Source organism: Cydia pomonella, chromosome 10 (genome assembly GCF_033807575.1).
Source record: "Cydia pomonella isolate Wapato2018A chromosome 10, ilCydPomo1, whole genome shotgun sequence".
NCBI classification, from domain to species: Eukaryota; Metazoa; Arthropoda; class Insecta; order Lepidoptera; family Tortricidae; genus Cydia; species Cydia pomonella.
The window spans coordinates 8,406,578-8,428,532 of NC_084712.1; the positions used below are offsets into that span (position 1 = coordinate 8,406,578).

Sequence of the window (21,955 nt, forward strand, 5' to 3'; positions counted from 1 at the left end):
ATGTAACGTGTATAAAAAATAGGAAAAAAGTGTAAATCGGTCGCCCGCCTGGGCCTCAAGGTCTTAATTGAATCGGATCAGTCTGCACGCCACGAGCCATGTAGCGAGCATGATATGGGATTGATCACACATGAATACAGCAACATTTATATAAAAAAAAATATCTAAGCAGCGTTGGACTTCAAGAGGAGACCAAGGCTTAAGCTGGATATCCACTCCTGGCTAATACTCCAGCCCGCGGCCGGCCTCAGTGTGATGTTAAAGACTCAAAGAATGTAAACTTACCGGCGAAGAGTAGGCCGAGGCACAAGATAACGCCGCCCGCGATGAGCGTGCCAACACCGCTGTCGACGTCCGGCGTCGCCGACGCTGGCGTGTTGGAGTACTGCACACCGCCCGCTATCACCAGCGCCAGTCCTGCGAACAAAAAATAAATTTAGCATACTTACAATTATCTATTTAGGCATTCTAGACTATGCCTTAGGGTATGCAAATGATGAGACGCATTGTATAAACGAGAATACCAAATTAAAAGGATGAGATACGTATGATCTAACGTAATTATTTTGTTCGATCGCGGACAGCACTCGGAAATACAGCTAAGAATTCATATAGGCCATAGGGTATTACGTACCGTAACCACGGAAGTACAATTACCATACCATTTATTGTACTGTTTAAGAATGGCCATGCAGTTAAATGTTTCTCCGATGGTACTCGACAAGCTAAATACATTTTTATGATTTCCTATCGGGTTAGTTAATCTAGGGAATGACTTTTCTAAATCGTCTATTATTGCTTGTATCATTGAGAATTGTTCATGAGTCATAAATACTCGTAAGCTAGACGAGGCTTCAGACAGCTTTTACGAGATTTGTCTGTCAACGTAACACATGTATTCCAGATGTATTCTACACACGGAATATAAATCTTAAGTAAATTGACAGTCTCACGTTCAACACAAGGCCCACGATTCATAAAGCTTATTACTTCGCTAATACATATGGACTTGTGTAAGCCGGTTTTCAGATAATGCATTGTTGTGCAGAGAAGACGTTAAAGACGACCTAGAATAAGCCATTGTCGTGGCAAAGTGCGAAGAGAACTCAATGAGGTCCTTCAGTTATACGAACAAAAGCACAGAATGAGTGGAGTTCATGGTGAGAAAATATACCACATAACATAACCCAGTTTTTTCTCGAAGGGTACTTAGGATGAGTAAACGTATCGTACTCAAAAGTAGGTACGATACGTTTTTCGAATAGAACGGCAACACTTTACTGCCTTGTTTACGAGACTCGTCACGCCGATTGCTCTCGTTGGGTGGTCCTCAGCCGTTAATTCGGTCCCAAAATATCACATTGTTATCGGCTTGCGATACTGGCGATGGCGTGCGTCTGTACCAATATAGATACAGTTTATTTCGTGGTAAATATCTCCCATGAACTTATGGAAACAATAAATTGGCTCATATTGCTGGGCAGATCTTACAGGAAGAACCACACGGTAAAAAGAGCAGCTTTTTCTTTTCTGTTCCTATAGCGTATTACTTACTGGCCATATTGCGCACTAGGTGGGAACGTGGCAATGATCATCAATATCTTCGTTCTATTTTCATGCCAATTTCTTCATCATTTGGCGTCTGTAGGGCTGACACTGTTTTCGGTGTGTTTTCTATTCTGCTAATGGTCTACCTACAGATAGGAGACTACCAACAGTACCAACATATGAAAATGTACTGTATACGTGATATACGTTTAGTAGATATGTACATATAGCACCTACCTATCAATATTATGCGTTCTTGGCATCGAAATGAAAACTCATTAATTTGCACATTTTAACCTAACGATGTTTGCCTTGGCTAATTCTGATCGGTAATTATTTTTGTGCTGAAACAAAAGCTTATATTATTTACATAAAATGAACGTAACCAAACAAGTTACTTTACAACACACCCTCTGGTAAAGGATCTCTTAATTGTTCAGAAACTGACCAGAAAGTTGCATTTATCCACAAGAGTGGCGAATTAACTTGATGCAAATTTTTAGTTGGTTCCTTATGTTGGCTGATAGAATTGACTTAAATTATCATTTTTAATGATAAATATTTTGTTTAATTGGATTTGATTTTGTTTGATGTTTTACGGTTAGTATTTTCTTCGTGTTGGAGTGGTGAAAAATTTGTTTAACCCTCGTGTCTTGAAACCCTCGCAACACTCAAGATTTCATTTCATTTATTCATTGCTTTATGTGTGTACAAAAGGTCTTATGTATAAATCATTACATGTCTCACAGCCCTGTGAGGGTATTGCAATACATTTAAGAAATAAAAGTATTAGTACTCGCTACGCTCGCGGTTCAATTTTGGAATATTTCGTTTGCAAAGGTATCAATACCTATTAGCACGAGTGGTTAAACAACAACTTTGCCCCTTGTAAAACATAAAAACATATACCTCTGAAATAAGTATATGTTTTGTCAGTGGATAAAGGTATTAGAAAATTTTCACATTCATCTTTGTAGTTGTAGATTTAGGTACTTACTTATAATATACCTACCACACGATACCTATATTGTTACAAGTTACGATAAGTTGTTTCTGTATGAGTATTTTTATGACTCAAGAACGTATTAAGAGTAACAACACCGAGCGTGAAAGAGACTCACTCGTGGCCAGTAAGTACATTCGAGCAGGTTTTCTCAAATTTAGCACTTGACAAATTGATCCCAATTCAAAACCGGATTTTTTTCCTCCTTTTACGATGAACAAGAATCCAACAACATACATGAAATGAATGAGCTAGCTCCTCGACGAATGCATCGATCGTAATATAGTGAATCAAAAAAATAATAAATATAATAATCATTCGGAAAATACCAAAATACGTCAATTCTAAACCGAGCGACTTTAGCGAGATGTGTTAAAAACACGGGTCAGACTAAATTAAATCTTATATAATTGTGAGGGCCTGATGTGGGGCCGCAAGATATTTATTAAATGTTAATAAGGTTTTTTCTTTGAAATAGAGTTCTTATTCTATTGTCACAAAAGATGCTTTGATTTTTGATTATGTCAACTTTTCTCACTTTATCCTTAATTGTTTAAATGAATGCGGGGTGCCGATCTGCCGATAATAAGGAAAACTGCTGTTATACAATTATGTAACCATAATGTTTAGGGAAATCGTTTAAGTATGTGTTATTACTCACTAGATACAGGCGCCAATATACGCGTGACGTAGTTACAGTTGCCGTTAAACAATGACTAAACGCTATTCTATGTTAATTGCTTCAAAATTGTGTATAGTATAGTCAAGTTAAGAAAAAGTATGGAAGTAAGTCGTGTAGTCGTGCTTTTTTTGGATTTGTTAGATGGCGCAACTAGATTGATTCCCCCGAGTTGCACCGTTTCTATTATGTACGGAAGACCGTTAAATTTTAGGTATAAACTATAAAGTGCCGTAATTTTGGAGTAAAATAAAAGCTATTAGGTTCAAGCTAAGTAGTGTATAGAGAACACCTTGGTGCATAGTATATCTTAATTAAAAAGATGTGCAATGTATGATACCCTAAAAAAAAATTTTTTTTCGATTGCGGCTCGAGGATAAGTCAGTCGGTTGGTGCAATCTCAAGTTAAGCTTTTTAAAGCATTATAAACATTCAGTTAACTTTGCACGCCTGGGCAAATTATGGAACATGTATTTTTAATTATTTTGTACATTGTGCTTCGGGGGAAATTAAGAGAGACGTGAAAATTTTAAAAACGGTACTTATCTAAATACACTACATTTGCACTAAATAAAAAATAGAATTTTTTCACCGGAAGTTTGTCAAAAAGTAAATAGAATTAATTGCAACGAACTGCAAGCGAAGGTGGTTGGCAGCACGTGGCGCGGGGCGCGCGGGGCGGGGAGATAGCGCAGCGCGCAGCTAGGGTTTGCAATATCCGACAATTTTTCGGATCCGGATACATAGAAATAGGATATCAAGAACGACTGTCAAACTTCAAAAGTGCGACCAAAAATGAAATGCAAGTTTGTGCGTAAATTGTCTATGTGAGATCAAAAATAGTGATGTCATGTTACAACATATTAATAATCTATCGGTGTTTGACTGCTTTATCGACTACTTATTCAAATGTGTTTGATTGTATAAAAAAATGTTATACGAGTAGGTATGAAGTCGCTTCCCTTATGGTCATATAGGGCCCAAAAGGTGCCTATGAAACCAGCATCATGTTTTAGTATGTTGTTAAGCATGTTATTCTGACTAAAAAACCATCGGGAGACAGTTTCTAACGTGGTTAAGTCACCAGTTATGACGTCATCAAAATGGCCGGTGCCGTGTTCAGAATATTGCGTATACCACAGCAAGCTTATCACATGTAAGCTTGTGTAAGGTGTCATACAAAGCAAAATTAAATGCGCTACAATAATGGTTTATACATATGGTTAATACATACCTTGTAAATACCATAGTTTGCGAGAAATTTTAAGTTTTATTTAAATATTTCCGAAAAAAAATCCGTTTTTTGTTTTCATCAACTTTACTAGTAACTTTACAGGAAGACATTGTATCAAGATATGAATGCTATATTAATAAGCTATAAAATTCCATTAAAATTTTTAAAATCGGTTTATAAACAAGCAAATTACATAATTTTTGTTCCATACCGGATGACACCACCAAGAGTCGGATGGCTGTTTCAATACAATTTGCAAGGCAAATGATGTTTAAGTAAAGGTAACTTGCTGAACGATATTTATAGTAAAGTAATATTTTCGATAAAAGTATTATTATCAAAATTAAGAATACTGAGATCGTTTTATTGTAATTTACTCCGGATCTAGCTAATTAAAGTAACACACTAATTAAACAAAAATATTTATTTTTTTACGTATTATTTTGTCCCAGAGCATGCCACCTTCGCATGCGCAAAGCATAGTGTATTTAAATCCGTGTTTTACTCCCCCACACCCTGTACAGCGTTCTTTGCACTTGCAAGACAATAGCTCCTTGCAGAGGTGTACGCTGGTCCATCATTTTTCTTTCGCCAAGCCTAGTTGCAAGAATCTAGCATTTGTGGGTCGCTATTCAGGTAAATTGGTCCCAATGTGGGTCTGTTAAGCCCTTTTTATATGCTGTAGGAGAGCATCCTGTTGAAGGAATATACTCGATCGCTCTGGTTTTTCCTAAACAAGATCCTCCTCGCAGTATTTACATTACCTATTTGTGTCCCTACTGGGAAGTTATATGTAGGGTTTGCAATTAGAATATTGTGATATTCTAATTATTCGAATATCCACCAAAATAAATATCCGAATAAACTGATTTAGATAACACAGAAATAACGTTTTTAACTATGTTTTAATACAATGATATCACCCCAACTAATTTTAAATGATTACTTGATTACTATAATAGCTAACATAATGTTATCTCTAAAACCGTACTTAATAAGGAGGGTTTATATCTGGATTAGCTGGTGCATAGTTGGAAATACATCCAATGCCTCACCTCGTGTTCATTCGTCATGTAATACTAACTATGAAAGCAATACTTACTTACTTCACTGGATCAGTGACCCAAAAAGAATCTTGGCCTTTGATACAAGAACAACGTCACTCTGCTCTATTCTGCACCACTCCACGCTAATTGGATACTCCGAGGGCGTTTTAGGGCTACATCGCTCCTGCGGTATATCTTTTCACAGCCCGATTCTCTCCCGTCCACTCCAAGTGACCAAGCCTGCGAAGTCGTGCGGCTATAATCTCGCTAATTATATTGGGTGCCGCAACTAGCTACTCTAGCTCCCTATTTTTCCTACGCTTTCATCTTCTCTATCTTCATCTCTGATAGGTCCCAGAATATTCCGCCAGAATTTCGTCTTCTTCACTAAGAACTTGTTCTTTTTTTTCTGATTCAGAGTCCAAGTGTAATACTTACCGATGTCATTCATCAAAATCTAATTATTGTCTTATAGACTTGAATCATGGACAGTCTACTGATCAGCTTGGACACTAGAACTCGGCGAAGCGCTGCTGAGCATCTTAGGGCATTTTGGATTCGAACATCTATCTCCTCTTCCCGATTACTTTAGGTAGGTCTTTTCTTTTCAATCTGCGGTGGCAGCATGGTTCTATTTTTATCACTTGTCACTATGCCCTTCATGACAAATGATAAAGAGCCGACCATCTTAGCCCTATTCATTTGGAGATATTCTAGTGGTTGATTATCAGACCAATTTTCTCTCCTTCCTACTCTACTATCCTAGCCTTGGCCTTCAGGTTGCTTTTGTTTTGAGCCTATAGCCCCAAGTCATCAGGATATCCAATGATCTAATGTTTGCATTAAGCAACATTCGCATTCATTGTATAAAGTTACTGCGTGACACCTGTATGTACCTATCAAAATTGATGTGCTGTTAGTATTTGAATTGATTAAATATATGAAAATACTATATTTAAATGACAAAATGGTATGAAATTATTCATAAATTTCATTAGAAAATTGTTCCGGTTATAGGTCAATAACCATATTTAACGGATCCGTAATATCCGGATCTTATGACCCGATATCCGGATATTTCGGATATCCGGATCTCAAATCCTACGCGCAGCGATTGTTCCGAGACAATTTGTTTGACACTTTTGACGGGCAACGAGCACAAATCTTTCTTCTGGCATTAAAACGGAACTATTGTTTTAAACAATCATTGAGTGAACTAAGTAGTCTAACGTTTTCGTAAGTATATGGAAAAACGCGATTTTTCGAATTTAACAAACATTGAGCGTACCTGTATTTAATTTGTTGACTGTCTGTCTGCATACTCAGAAACCCTACTATTTTTGCAGTACATGCCACTACTCGTGCCTCAAGAGCCGTGCTTCGTCGGTGCATCTACGCGCGTTCCTTCTCTTGCCACTAATCACGCGCTTGTCGCTTCTGTGTATTTATTGCTCTACGTTTTTGGTACTTGATTACAAAACTGCATGTTCCGTATAAAAATGCCAATTTTTTATGGAGTGCGAATGTAAACAAAATCAAATGAATATGATTGCATCAATTTCCAATAGTATTAAAATTTCCCCCGAAGTACAACGACAGTAAAACATGAAAAACTACTTTCCGGGTGTCGCACCATGGTGCGAATTTGACATTGGATTTAGATATTTTTTCTAATTATTTACTCAATTTGCACCGAGTACATTACTTTCCCCAGACCCGCAATGGCCAAAATAGATTTTTTTAATGTTGTATTTTTTTTTTACCTGTTCCGTAGTTTTAATTAACATAAATAACACGTGCGAATTTAGATATAAGTGTTGTAAAACGTACGCCAAATTACACCGAGTACACCTTTTTTCTCTTCTTAGTTATAACCATTACATTATTTTCAGCCGATTTCACCACTTTCCGGGGGGGTGAATTTAGTAACGATTGTATAAAGTTCGATTTTTAGCCCATACAAAACAATCCGTAGTGATTTTATTAGTCCTTAGAATTAGTTCCTGACTTTAGTGAAATTTGAGTTAATTTGACCGTACTAGTAAAGAAACTGGGCCAGTAACTTCGTAGTTGTTTCGTTCTAGTCTGAACGTTGCAGTGCTGATGACAGTGGTCTATATTGAGAAACAATTAACATTTATTTTCATAGCTTTAAATAACTCAAGTCCAAGTGTATATAGTTTTTTGTTTGAACGTTTAACAACTTTAACAGGAACAGTCGTGGCCACAAGTGTTCACTCACAGCCATCAACTTACCCCGCACACTTAACTATTGATAGATCTTTTCTCGTTGTAACAAGTACCCGTGCCACGAGTCACGGACAGCACTGATATATCAGTACGAGCGAGATGCAACTCTAAGGGCGATGTACCCATGAAGTGATTCTTAACTAACGCACTTAAATTATATTATGAACCTTCTTTATTTCATACGCCTATTCTAGCATGTCATGTTTAGATATCTGTTGCCGTCTTGTTCGTTTCCATGTATGCTATAATTGCTAAATTGAATGTTATAAAAAAGTCATAATAATCGAACTACGGAATAGGAGCGCAAATTTAAAAATGTTAGCCATTGAGTCTACTTTCAAATATCCGAATCAGAGATATCTCCTTGGAAATTAATATTATACCTGTTCAAAATTTACATTTTAGAATAACGTCATGATGCTCAATTGCATAGATCATTAATGACAGATTGCGCTACACAAGGTGGCTGGAAAGATGATGTTGTAGTTAAATATATCAAATCAGAACTATGTATAATGGAAGTGAAACTAAAGTCGACAAATAGATAATTAGATACTAAGGCTTGACTGTACTCCAGTGTGAAGCAGGTACATGGGCCCTAATGGGCTGTTTCCAAATAAGGTTTCCGCCCAAGTTGGAACAACCTTTTATCCGTCGCGTCGGTGGGAACAAAGTATAATGTGCGTTAAATATGGCATCTTGTGGTCAGTTGCGAAAACCAGAAATACGACTCTTGCGGCTCAAATTTACAAAACATGTTGTCTCGGCTGTATATAACTTGAGCTCTAGATTCGTAAAATCTATGGGTTGTCGGTGATCACACTTTTACTGGTCTTTGGCGATCAGGTTGTGAATAATTGTTTGGGAAGCCAGGCTAGTTTTCTTGTAGCCTAGATTAATTTTAGCTCAAGTGTCAACGGTAACGAACCAATTCACCTTGACGAACAACGTAGGATATCAATTTTTCCTGCGACGCGTAAAATATGCATCGGCCTATGGTATGCAGCCTCAAATGACATCATCGCATTGGACACGAATCACACGAATAGCAAGCAATTTTTTACGCCCTAGGACGGAAAGAAACGATAAACGAACAAACGGTAACTTCAAAAGTTGTGACAAAAATGGATTTAAGTTCAACATTGACCCACTTACAACAACGGTGGATGTATTGTTAATGTAAATCGATTTAAGACCGTTCGTGGCAGGCGAGGGCTAAAAAAGTAACTTTTGATGAGGGTAAAAATGCACGACGCGACCTTTTGAACTAAGCTGCATGAAGTTAAATTTAGAGATTACTAATGACAGTAATGATAAAATACCTATTATAAAGGACCACCAGTTGCTTAGTGACCGACAATACGGATTCCGTAGAGGCCGCTCAGCTGGTGATCTTCTAGTTTACCTGACACATCGTTGGGCACAGGCGATCGAGACAAAGGGTGAAGCATTGGCTGTTAGTTTGGATATAGCGAAGGCCTTCGATCGCGTTTGGCATAAAGCACTTCTTTCGAAGCTACCATCTTATGGGCTTCCCGAGAGATTATGTGTATGGGTCAGGAGCTTTCTAGCAGACAGAAGCATAAAGGCCGTAGTTGACGGTAAATGCTCAGACTCCATGTCTGTGAATGCTGGTGTCCCCCAAGGCTGTGTGCTATCACCCACCCTATTCCTTCTTCATATCAATGACATGCTGCAAATCAGCGTAATTCATTGTTATGCTGATGATAGTACGGGTGATGCGTCTTACACCGGCCGCACCAATATCTCTCGGGAAAACGTCATAGAGAGCCGGAACAAACTTGTGTCTGAAATTGAGACTTCCCTAAAAGAAGTCTCTGAATGGGGTCGACTTAACTTAGTCCGTTTCAACCCTACCAAGACACAAGTTTGCGCGTTTACCGCAAAAAAGTTAGAGTTTGTCGTATCACCTCGTTTTGAGAGCACTCCCCTGACTGCCACACCCGGTATCGGAATCCTTGGCGTCGACATCTCGAGTGAAGTCCAGTTCCGCGGCCATCTCGAGGGTAAGGCTAAATTAGCCTCAAAAAAGCTCGGTGTGCTCAACAGATCGAGACAGTATTTCACACCGGCCCAACGCCTACAGCTTTATAAGGCGCAGGTGCGCCCGCACATGGAATACTGTTCTCATCTATGGGCAGGGGCACCCCAGTACCAGCTTCTCCCTCTGGACCGCATCCAACGAAGAGCGACTCGAATTGTCGACTGCCAGTACATTTCGGATCGGCTTGACTCCTTGGCGCTGCGTAGAGATGTAGCCTCGCTCTGCATTTTCTATCGCATGTACAACGGGGAGTGCTCCGAGGAATTGTTCGGATTAATCCCTGCCGCTTCTTTTCGCCATCGCCCTACGCGACAACATTTCCATCCTCACCACTTAGATGGTTGGCAGTCCTCAACTGTGCGTTTTTCCAGGAACTTTCTGCCTCGCAAAGCTAAACTGTGGAATGAACTATCGCCTGCGGTATTTCCGGACCGATACGACCTTCAAACCTTCAAGAAAAGAGCGTCCTCCCATCTTAAATGCCGGCAACGCACTTACAACCCCTCTGGTGTTGCAGGTGTCCATGGGCGGCGGTAATCGCTTACCATCAGGTGATCCGTCTGCTCGTTTGCCTCCTCTACCATAAAAACAAAAAAAAAAAACCTAGGCGCAATTGCCTCAGAGTAGTTTAGCCAAGCCGAAGCGGGACTCTCATTATTTATTATCACAAGTATCATGATTAGATTTTGCTGCTCTATCTGCGTAACAAACAACCAACCATAATTAAGCAAAAGCATGTTAATGAAGGAACATTGTTTGGAACGAAATCGAAATCAAGTCAATGTGTTACAAATCCGAGAGTAAAAGATGGTTAATTTTCGACACAATACCATGAAGGTCAAACAATATAATCTTTCCGCGATTGCGCCTACATGATCTACATCGTTTCATCATTGGTGTTTTACAGTGCAAAATAAATCAAAAATAATAGACACTCTTTCAAATACGATTAAGTAAGATTAATCTTCAGTACATATGGACGCGATTGTACGCGTTTCGAACAATTAAAATGGCCGTAGGTACATTCCTGTCTGCAGATCTATCTCGGTTAGTAACGTGCACAAAAACTGGGCGTCTGACTCATCAACGAGTCGTTCAACCTATGTACTCGGACAAACTGGAATATCAAGAAAGCAAGTGTATGTACCTACTTATGTGTACATCGCGTAGTAGATATGAATTATAAATATGAATCATTACACAACTTGATGTACTTACACTTTACATACTGCAATAGTTTTATGCCACCTACAAATTAATGAAAAGTAGACATTTATTAAAAGCGCATGGCTGTTACTTGCCATGCGCTTTTAATCTCGTGATTCCTCAAATGCTATTTTAGAGTTACTCGTATCAATATTATCATTAAATGATAAACTCCATTAATAGAGTCATTAAAGAGATCTTAATGTAACCAGGGTTCTACTAAAACGCTAAATTATACGTTATAATCGAGATTGATATATAATAATAACCCAGTGCATTGACGTTCGACATAAATTCTTGACCGTGCCTGAACCCTACTAGATTGCATTTAATTAATTGTGAAAGATGTAAAATAGATGGAAATAGACCTTAAGGTTGACGACCCGAATTCAAACATTACATTCACGAACCATCACAACATATAAAGTACATGCGCATAGCATAGGAAAAATCATTTAGTACTAACTAGGTCATTCGCGGGACGTACGTACTCCTATAGAACCCGTGGGATAACATCATGATAATATTTATGAATGAGACCGGTTGTAGTGTAATTAAGATAATTGGCTGTAATTTTCCCATTTCCCGTTTTATTGTGAGCTCTTTGCATGGGTAGGACGTCATTTTATATGTAGGGTGTTATGGACGGGAGAGCATGACTTTGTGCAATATTATGATGTGAAGCTATAACTAAACTTTTTAACTAACTTAATGCCATAATGTTAACTATCTATAACTAAACTTTTTAACTAACTTAATGCCATAATGCCATAATGTTAACTATCTATAACTAAATGCCATGTTACAAATAATAAGTGTATTATGTAAGCGGAAGGGGGAGTCTGAAAGTATGGTATAAAATATAAACTGAAGCCCAATTTCACAAGACCCTTGAAAAGGGTCAAAATCTCAAAATGTGTTTAGATAAGGATATACGTACTTACGTACACATGTGTCCGTCAGACCTGTCTGGCAGGAAGACATATTGACGTGTGTGTGACGTGTGATCTGTCAATATATGGCGGGAGGGTTTTGGCACAGGTCTACACCGCCAATATGCCCGCCAGTCACAATTACCGACAGATCTGATGGACACATCATAGATACTAGGGAATGCAAAATCCGGAGGTTTTTCAAAACCGGTTTTTTCTTCGGTTTTACCACAAAAAAACCGAAACCGGTTAAAACCGGTTTTTAGAATCAACAATTCTTAAATTCATCGCCATGGAATAAAGAAAAGATTGCTTCACGTGTAAAAACGAATGCTAGTATAGTACGAGGGTTGCTACTTATATATCCGGAAACAAAAAAACAAACGTACACGGCTGAAAATGGTTATATTGTTTTTCAAAGTATTCCCCTTGATGATCTATGCACTTTTGCATTCGTGTGAACCAATTTTTGAAGCACTTCTACCACTCCGCCAGAGGTACCTCCATAACGTGTTGTTTGAATGCGTCGACAGCATCTTCAGCGGTCGAAAATCGTTGACCGCGTAATTTATTTTTTATATTGGGAAATAAATAAAAATCATTGGGTGCCAAGTCAGGGCTGTACGGCGGATGACCCGTTAATTCCACATTTTGACCTTCCAAAAATAGAGTTGTTTCGCGTGACGTATGACAGCTGGCATTGTCATGATGAAGAATGATTCTTCGTCGCTGGTTAGTTTTACGAATTTGTTCAAATACTTCCGGTAAGCAAATGGTCGTGTACCAATCTGAATTAACCGTTTTACGGTTTTCTAGTGGCACTGTAGCTACATGGCTATTAATACCGAAGAAGCAGGCCACCATTTGTTTCAATGTACTTTTTGCACGAGTAACTTTCGTAGGGTTCGGCTCATTTTGAAACACCCATACCGTTGATTGTTGCTTCGTTTCGGGATCGCATGCAGATCCAGGATTCGTCACCTGTATAGATGTTATAAACGGCCTTTGAGTCACCACGGTTATATTTTTTTAACATTTTATTGCACCATTCAACGCGAGTATCTTTTTGCTCCTTAGTTAAGTTGTGTGGTATCCAACGCGAACAATTTTTTTTTACAGCTAAATGATCATGTACGCTTATTACTGCTAGCCATAGAAATACCCAGAGTCGACTCTATCTCGCGGTACGTAACATGTCGGTCGTCCATTATAAGTTTTCGCACAGCCTCAATATTTTGTGGTACAACGACCGATTTCGGGCGACCTGCCTTAACTTCGTCCGTAAGCATACTACGTCCGCGATTGAACTCACTAAACCAGTGATACACAGTAGTTTTAGATGGAGCTTCATCACCAAAAGTTGAAGTTAGTTGATCTATGCACTGTTGTTGCGTTAAACCACGCCGAAAATCATAATAAATCATAGCACGAATATTTTCAGGAGTGAGTTCCATTCTTGCAGCGAGATGACATTTAAAACCCGTCAAAAACAAAACACCAGCGTTAATAAGAAAGAAAAAATATACCGGCCAGTACTTAAACAAGTTCAAATTTTACCATGGAGGTCAAATATACTATTTATGAAGATTGTAATCCCGGTTCCCGGATATATAAATAGCAGCCCTCGTATATACACGATTTTATCACGAAATTAAAGACAGAATATCTGACTATTTTATTGTATTGTATGGGAATTGTCAAATGACTTAATGTTATTTGTAACTAGGAATAGGAACAAACCAATTATATTAAATTATTTTTTTGGTTTGTTGATCAAACTAACACAACACCACATTATTTGATTTGATGTCGATTCAACCGGTTTAGGACCGATTTACACCCTTATAATGAATAAAACATGCAACTTAGTTAAATAAATAAAAAAACCGAATAAAACCGAAACCGGTTTTTTCAAATTCTAAAAACCCGGTTTTGGGTTTCAGTAAAAAAACCGGTTTTAACCGGTTTTTTCGGTTTCGGTTAAAACCGGTTTGCATTCCCTAATAGATACTCAAAAGTTTAAAATCCTAAAATGAGATGATATTTTCAAACTATTTACTACAAAAAATAAACCCCAATTAGCCAATTACTCTCAATATTGTTTTCACACAAGGCGAGTGCGGAACATCTGGTAGTGATAAAAGATAGTGCGTTGCGGGGCAACGACGTGTTGATCAACAAAGCACTCGGCTGATCCATGAATAAACAAGCATTACTCATAGTCATTGCAGCCCGAGCATTGCCAATACTTCACGAGCGAGGCGAGTCGGGATCTCGGCCTCTGCTGACCTGACCTAATGTTAAGGCGGGATTCCACCAGTGTGCGGCACTGTACGGTACGGCACAAGCATATTCAGTACAAAAATGCTTGTGCCGCACACTGGTGGAATCCCTCCTTAACGTGAGTACCGTGACCACGAGATCCGCAAATATATGGGAGTTCACCAATTCAAACTAGATAAAGATCTCTTATCTGTCTCTATCACTAATGCGTTGTTAGAATAACAGAGAAAAATAAAGGAACTTCAAATTTGAATGTCTGTGGAAGTCAAATTCTGGAGGGCAATCGTTTATCTCCTCTCCGTCTTGTCATATTGCAGTGTCAATACATTTATATGCATTTGGACACTCTTCCGCGGCAAGCTATTGTAATGACACTCAAGCCCGGCGCGGAGAGACGAAGTGCGCCTTATTTTAGACTGCTCTGCTGGGAGCATTGTGAGTTGCCTTCAAAGCAAAGTGCAGTAATGTATACATTTAAAGTTCACAGTTCAATGTACTCGGCATTCTCGAATGTCTGACTGAAATACTGAGTTATTAAATTTAATAAGTTTTTCTTTTGTTAGTTCAGGTACCTTTCAGCAAATTGTGTAGTTTCTAGTTCTGGCATGAAAACGACCCTCGGCTTACTCGCGTACATACCATACATACAAACAAACAACAGTCATATGTGTACGTCCTGACCTGACTGACTAAGCAATATACGCAGAGCCAAAACTATCTATCTAAATATGTGGAACTACATCATACGCCCATGCCCATTCCAAGCCCCTACACATGTGAAAGTTAATAAATCAATTTGGATGCAAAAACAGACGACAAGAATTAAGCATACAGACTATACAGACATAGGTGTGAATCCCCTAAAGGTGATCAAAAGGGGTAAAAGTTAGAATGAAAGAGTGGCTGTCAACGAGTTATACGTGGACATTGTTGCGGTCTTCGCTAGTTTGCAGTTTGTATTAATAAAGACAAATCCTTTGAGAGTTGAAGTGCCGTCGGCAGTCGGCCCTGGAGTATTGCGAAAATAGGGCATTGCAGCGGAAACGCCGGGTTAAGGCAGTGGGCAGAACGCATTAGTGATTCATTAGGCCGCTTTCACTGCGGCTGGAACAATAACCACCCACACAAAAGACACATAGACGATTGAGGACGAGCTATTGCTTTGTAGTGTCGCTGCGGAAGGATGCATGGCTATATTTTTCTGTACAGTAAATGACAACTATTGGTCGATCGTCATGACGTATCAGTGACGCTAAAACCAGGCCCGGATTCAGAGACCTAGAACCCCTAGGCACGTGGTATGGCACTTAGAATTTAGGGAGGCCCCCTTCTCCATCTCAAAACCATTGCAAGGTTGTCTGGGCCCCTAGGCCCGGGATAAAACAGAACTTTTTGCATTGCAGCTTAAAACTAAGGCCTCGCTAGTCAAAGCAAAACGTGCACCATCATTAAGGCAAGTTCTTTGAAAACTGAAGCGTCGACAACCTTTGCCTATTGCGAAAATAGGGCAGCGCAACGGAAACGCCAGGTTAAAGCCAGTAGGCAGACTGCATTAGTTATTTATTCATTAGACGGTTTCACTGCTACTGGGACAACAAGTGTGGGACAATAACCACCCAATCCACCCACATAAAAGCAGGCACATAGCATACTCATAGATAATCTACTAGAACTAGACGTAACGTTAAAGTTATTGAGGAGCACTTTTGACTGTTGATTTGAACACCTGGTTGTGTGGTAACAGCTGGGTCCTCAAATACACCGCGCCAGGTATTTATTTCAGCTGTACAACAATGTTCAACGTTTTTAGCCTATAGTTCACTGAGGGTGTACAGTCAGCATCAAAAGTAGCGGATCAAATAACGTTTCATAAGTAACATAAAAAACCTTTCTGTAACAGCTTAACAAAAAGTGATGTTTTTAATATAAATAGAACAACTAAGACTGTAAAAGATATACTTTTGAACGTGAATTTTAGAAATCTATCTGTATTAAGAAAATTTATCTGGTAACCGGTCTTTTCTTCGGTTTTACCAAAAAAAACCGAAACCGGTTAACACCGGTTTCGGTTTTTAGAATCAAAAATTCTTAAATTCATCGCCATGGAATAAAGAAAAGATTGCTTCACGTGTAAAAACGAATGCTAGTATAGTATATACACGATTTTATCACGAAATTAAAGACAGAATAGCTGACTATTTTATTGTATTGTATGGGAATTGTCAAATAACTTAATGTTATTTGTAACTAGGAATAGGAACAAAACAATTTTATTAAATTATTTTTTTCTTAAATATATGACAATATCAATTTATAATTTAATGTTATTTGTCTTAAATCAAATGGCCCAATCCAAAATCTTGCTCTAAGTTTTTCGCTGTCTTCTAGTAAATATTCAAGTAGTTAATTCGTTTACTGTTACTACCTTCCTTTATAAAATATTTGCTAAGTTATTATGGATTTGTAAAGTAGGAAATAAATGAAATAAGCTAATACAACAATTCACGTCACGTGTTTCTTCTCGAAAAGTCGATTAGAAACTGACGGTGTTAGCTTAAACTGGGCAAACATAGGTAGTCAAGTAATTCCATTTTTTAGGGTTTGAACTACCCTTTCCTATTAGTGCGAAAGAGACAAAAACCAACCACCGAACCAACAAAAGACTCTAAAGCTGCCATTGATATAATTGATTACGTAGAATTTTTCTACAGCGCATCGCATAATAAAATTATAAGTAAGACCTTTTATACCAATTCGTACACCAGCACGGATGTCCTGCCACTGCCAGTACTTTATATTATTTAAATCTTTCGTATTTTTGTATTTTGTATCGTAAAAATTCATTTAGCGTTACAAATGATCAAACTAACACAACACCACATTATTTGATTTGATGTCGATTCAACCGGTTTAGGACCGATTTATACCCTTATAATGAATAAAACATGCAACTTAGGTATATAAAAAAAACCGAATAAAACCGAAACCGGTTTTTTCAAATTCTAAAAACCCGGTTTTGGGTTTCCGTCAAAAAGCCGGTTTCAACCGGTTTTTTCGGTTTCGGCTAAAACCGGTTTGCATTCCCTAGTTGTTTCATCCGCTACTATACCTAAAGAAAGAGTCATAAACCGTGGAACAACTGCTAACCAGACAGTTTTCGGAAAGCCTTGATTGATGATTATTTTATTTATTGTGGAAGCGTATTTTGTGGTATAATTCAATTAGAACTTAAGGAAAAGACAAATAACTGCTAAAAACCATAATCACTTAGTGCCATATGGCATTCATGTGGTTATGTTCTTATGTGGTTAGATTAAATTAATTTTAAATTCGCTAAAAATTATGAACATATGATGAATTATGGAGTTTGGTAAAACTTGATTTGAGATAACCTAACCTAACCTTGGTTATTATTCAAGGTTACTAAAAACTACTCACCATTCAACTAATTTTGTTGAAACAGCCGCATACGATTTGCATCTGGAATATATCAAACTGCTCATTAAATTAATATTATCGTCGTATCTATCGGATATCGAAGCATACGAAACAGCCGGTCAATATTGCAGAAAGAACGAGTCGGCCCACACAACACAACGACCGTCGAAACCGGTGTGGCATAAATGTCGGTCCCTATTTCAAATTACGCTGTTACATGACGATATCCACGAGGGTATCAATAAGTGTAGGTAATCAACGGCATATAGCGTTATCTTGTAACCGAAGTTAACCAATGTAACATGAGAATCTCGGCTTACGAGGTCACGTGCTCATTGCGGGTTTACATTTTCTTTTGGTTTCAACCCTCGACTTGCAATGAAGGATTAGAAGCCCTTGTACAAAAACGATGTCTGGTTTTGACGACTATGACAAGTCATCGTTACTTGTGTGGGCGTTGCGTTTAGGTGGCATCAGCGTGCACAACTGCAAGAGAAATGGCTGAATAAATAAAATTGATACCTAGTAATCTTCATGCCTCGATAAACAAATACTGAACAAATGAAATGCACGAGACATTATAAAGTTTTCCCTGTCAGGGTGGTTTCGTATTGGCATGTTTTCTTCGTTATGGCTCTTGGAGAACGCTATCGACAGCCGATGTTTTAATCCAAGGGTCTTTTACACGTTCCACGTAATATGATTATTGATTATATATTTTTTCTTAAAGGTGCCTAGTAACGTTGTTTTCCGGACGTGCTTCCGTCAAGTTCCAATCCTTCGCCGACCAGTGACTACTCAAAGCGAATTGGATTGCAAGTCGTGTCCGAGTCAGAGGAAATAAGAAGTGATCGGTGGTACGGAAGCGTTGGCGGTGGTGGGGTGGCGGAGTTTGACGACCTTCGCTCGCCTGCTCCATTATTTGACACTTGAATCTTTTAGAACTGGCACTTGGCACAAAGGGGGTATTAGTATTTCTGAACGTTGTTTATTGTACTTATATTTTCAATAAGAACAGCCTCCTAGCTTGGTGGGTAGTTACTACACAATGGGGTTACTTTCAAATCGTTAAAACTGATGTTAAAATCATGTAAATTTAAAAATTACTACAAAGCTGGAGTCCCGGGTTCGAATACCGGGGTTCGAATTTGTGTTTATCATAAATATTTTTTCCTAAGTTATGGATGTTTTCTATGTATATAAGTATTCATATAATATATAGTTTAAAGTTTAAAATATACATAATAAAGTATAGTTTAAAGTATAACTTAAGTATATATATATACGGAGGGACTAATAGGTCGATTTGCGTAAGATTTTCCTGAAATATTTATGTAAAGTTTTGTTTGGTTTAGATATGGATGATCGTTACTCACTCAAGTAAAAACAATTGAATTGAGTGAAATTTTGTTTAATATATTGGACACATTTTATTCCAAAAGAGGACATTAGACTCCGGACCAGACGGTATTTAATGATACAAACAAGGACAAACGTTAAGATTTAACGAGAGAGAGTAGGCCTAGCTCGGACTCTAAAACTCTTTTTATTTCTTCGTCGGAATCATTAATACATGTATGTAAGTAAGTATGTATTTGGACGACCGTTGCGCCACTTGTGTGTGACCTATTGATTCATCAAACAAAAAAGCTTTTAATCAACAACATTATCTCATGACTCATAAATACAAGTATAGGACACGAAAGCATTGAAACGAACACAAACAAAACAGACTGACTCCGCTAGACGTTTCGCTTGGACTTTTGCCAGCTGTCGCAGACTGCACTTAGGTTATCTAAATCCAGACGTTTAAGCCTAAACCGACATGAGAATAAAATTATGACACGGAGAATGACAGAACCTTTCAAAATGTGTTGTTTTCCTTTCAAAGCGTAAAAATCTACTAAAAGTATGTATTTATTTATGTATAAAGAACAACAAATATCAAATAAGAAGATAAAACGTCAAAAACTACAATTAATCTAATCATGACTTTGAACTAAGTACCTAAGCTAAACATAAAACATCTGTACAGTTTTCCCTCTAAGGTTTCATCAGTCTGTGGTCTGTGATCACGCAGCCGCCGATGACTCACCGTCACCGAGCCGAGCTAGCGCAAGCGCCGACATCGACTCCATTTACGACCACAACAAGCATTGTATGCGATACGCACAATCGAAGCTTATCTCTGCTACCGAACTCCCAGTAGCCATTTGTGTTGTCCAATGCACGGCCAAGCTTATCCTGATCGGATCTTTACGTCTTCGGCACGATTTTAAACCTAAACTGTTTGACGGTTTAACTTTAACATATAAGGTACCTAGCTTTCGATTCGTCCCAATTTGTACAACCTACCTTAATAGAGTATAATATAGCGGTTTTTGAATATAGATAGGAATAGTTGCTGGTAATGCTGATCCTTATGATCACAATTTATGGTTGGTGAGATTTGCACTTAATCTGAATCTGATAGATAATAAGTGCTGTGAATGCTGATTAATGCTAGTAAATTACTGTTCGCTAACAGAAATGTCCATTAGACTTAGCTATTTTAGAAACGTTGCCAGAGTTAAGGGAGGACTTTTACATTTTACGAACACAAAATACTGATCTGGCAGTGGCTTTACTTGAACATTTAGCTAGTTCACAAGAAATAAAACAGGTAGACTAGGTAGCTTCAACTAAGTATAATGTGCATCGTAGCTACAACCATATCTGGACCTGCCACTAACCTAAGGGCATGCATGCTCGAATGGGTCATTAATTCTTTATAAGGCATCAATAGAGACTATAATAGCCGGAAGATAGACTGCGCAATACATAGAACCTAAATGGTAATTGTACATACTTATACGATTGAAGATAGTCATGCCTTCCCTACATTTGGGGCAGATGCTCCTCCTACGTTCTTGGTTGATGTTGCAATATGAAACGTCGTCTCAGATATCCAAAACAAGTGTGATCTCCGATCAGGCATAGTTGTTACGGATCTTAAGATCAGGCTGTACCAAGGATGAGTTCATAGCCGAGGTAAAATGTTTTGTGATTAGGTGGTTCAGAGATAAACGAAACAGAGCGGAACAAATTATGCAACGTGAAAATGGATTCGTCATTTCGAAGTAGAAACATTTGTAAGTTTCAACGTGATGTACGAGCTGGCATTCCAAGTTAGTACGTAATTAATAGCGGAAGTTATTTCACCACAAATCTGTTTGAGAATGAGTAAATGAATAGTCTAATTAGCATAATGACTTTAGAAACTTGTTGTCACCAGTACCCGAGCTACGGGAAATTATCAAGGCATAACACATCGCTTCAAGGAGACATAAAATAAGCAAGCCGCAAAATACGTATCATCAGTAATTTGACTGCGTGTGAGGCCGAAGTAAACAATCGTTGGTGAGGTGCAAAAATAACTTATACGATGCTGAATCGAATATTCTGTTTTCTATTAACAGGATGCAATACTTTATACCTCTAGTACTATTACATCCGGCCAAACGTACAAAAACACAACCTGAAGCGTCCCTTCATCAATTAAGTACCTACCTAGCTTATTACCAGTCTCACGCAAATTTGACTTATTGTGATGGACATATGACACTGTTTGGGTCAATCTTTCAGACCAAACCTGATAGTATCTATCCATGTGTTACTTTAAATAACTCGCTCGCTCGCATAACACTTAGCAATAAAACCAAAATTGGATAGTCAAAGAAGACAAACAGCAAACCAGCTAACCTAACCGAACCCTGTATAACTCTTGCAGCATTCTAGCAATGAACTAGCAATTCAGCACCAGCAGGACTGCTAGGTAGGTCATCACAATGATAAGAAGTTGCGAAGTCACTCTACTGATTACTTTGACCGTTCTCAAGCAACGCAACCTACGCCATTTATGCTTTAAGTCCGGAAATAGTCTGTCATTCACAACCACACGGGCACTCGGGAGGATATACTACTATGTACAATGCTTTTGTACTACGTCGTGACTCCACATAATTTCACGCCGTCGCGTTGTCACACGACTGTCGAGATTAAATTATAGCCGCTGGCGATATGGGGTATCGAATTATTATCTGTAGGTTTTTAGCACAGGAGGGGCGCGACAGTATCTCGCTCGCTCCTTCTTCTAACTGTAGAAATGAAAGAGGGACGGGTTGTCTTATCTCGCAGCCGAGATACAGTCGCAGTGGCGTGCCGTGTGCTAGCCCGGCTGTGGAGAAAATTATACCTATTTGTACGAGTTTATTACGTGACCAATATGCAGG

At 38.4% G+C, this 21,955-nt stretch overlaps 1 protein-coding gene across 1 annotated transcript in view; it reads right to left on the bottom strand.

Annotated features, from left to right (window-relative positions):
* The window catches only part of LOC133522016 (uncharacterized), a 30,060-nt gene that overhangs the window by 5,033 nt on the left and 3,072 nt on the right, over positions 1-21,955 (bottom strand). The window contains exon 2 of the mRNA XM_061857189.1: positions 286-417. Within this exon, the coding sequence (XP_061713173.1) occupies positions 286-417 (132 nt within the window). The remainder of the gene's footprint in view (positions 1-285; positions 418-21,955) is intronic.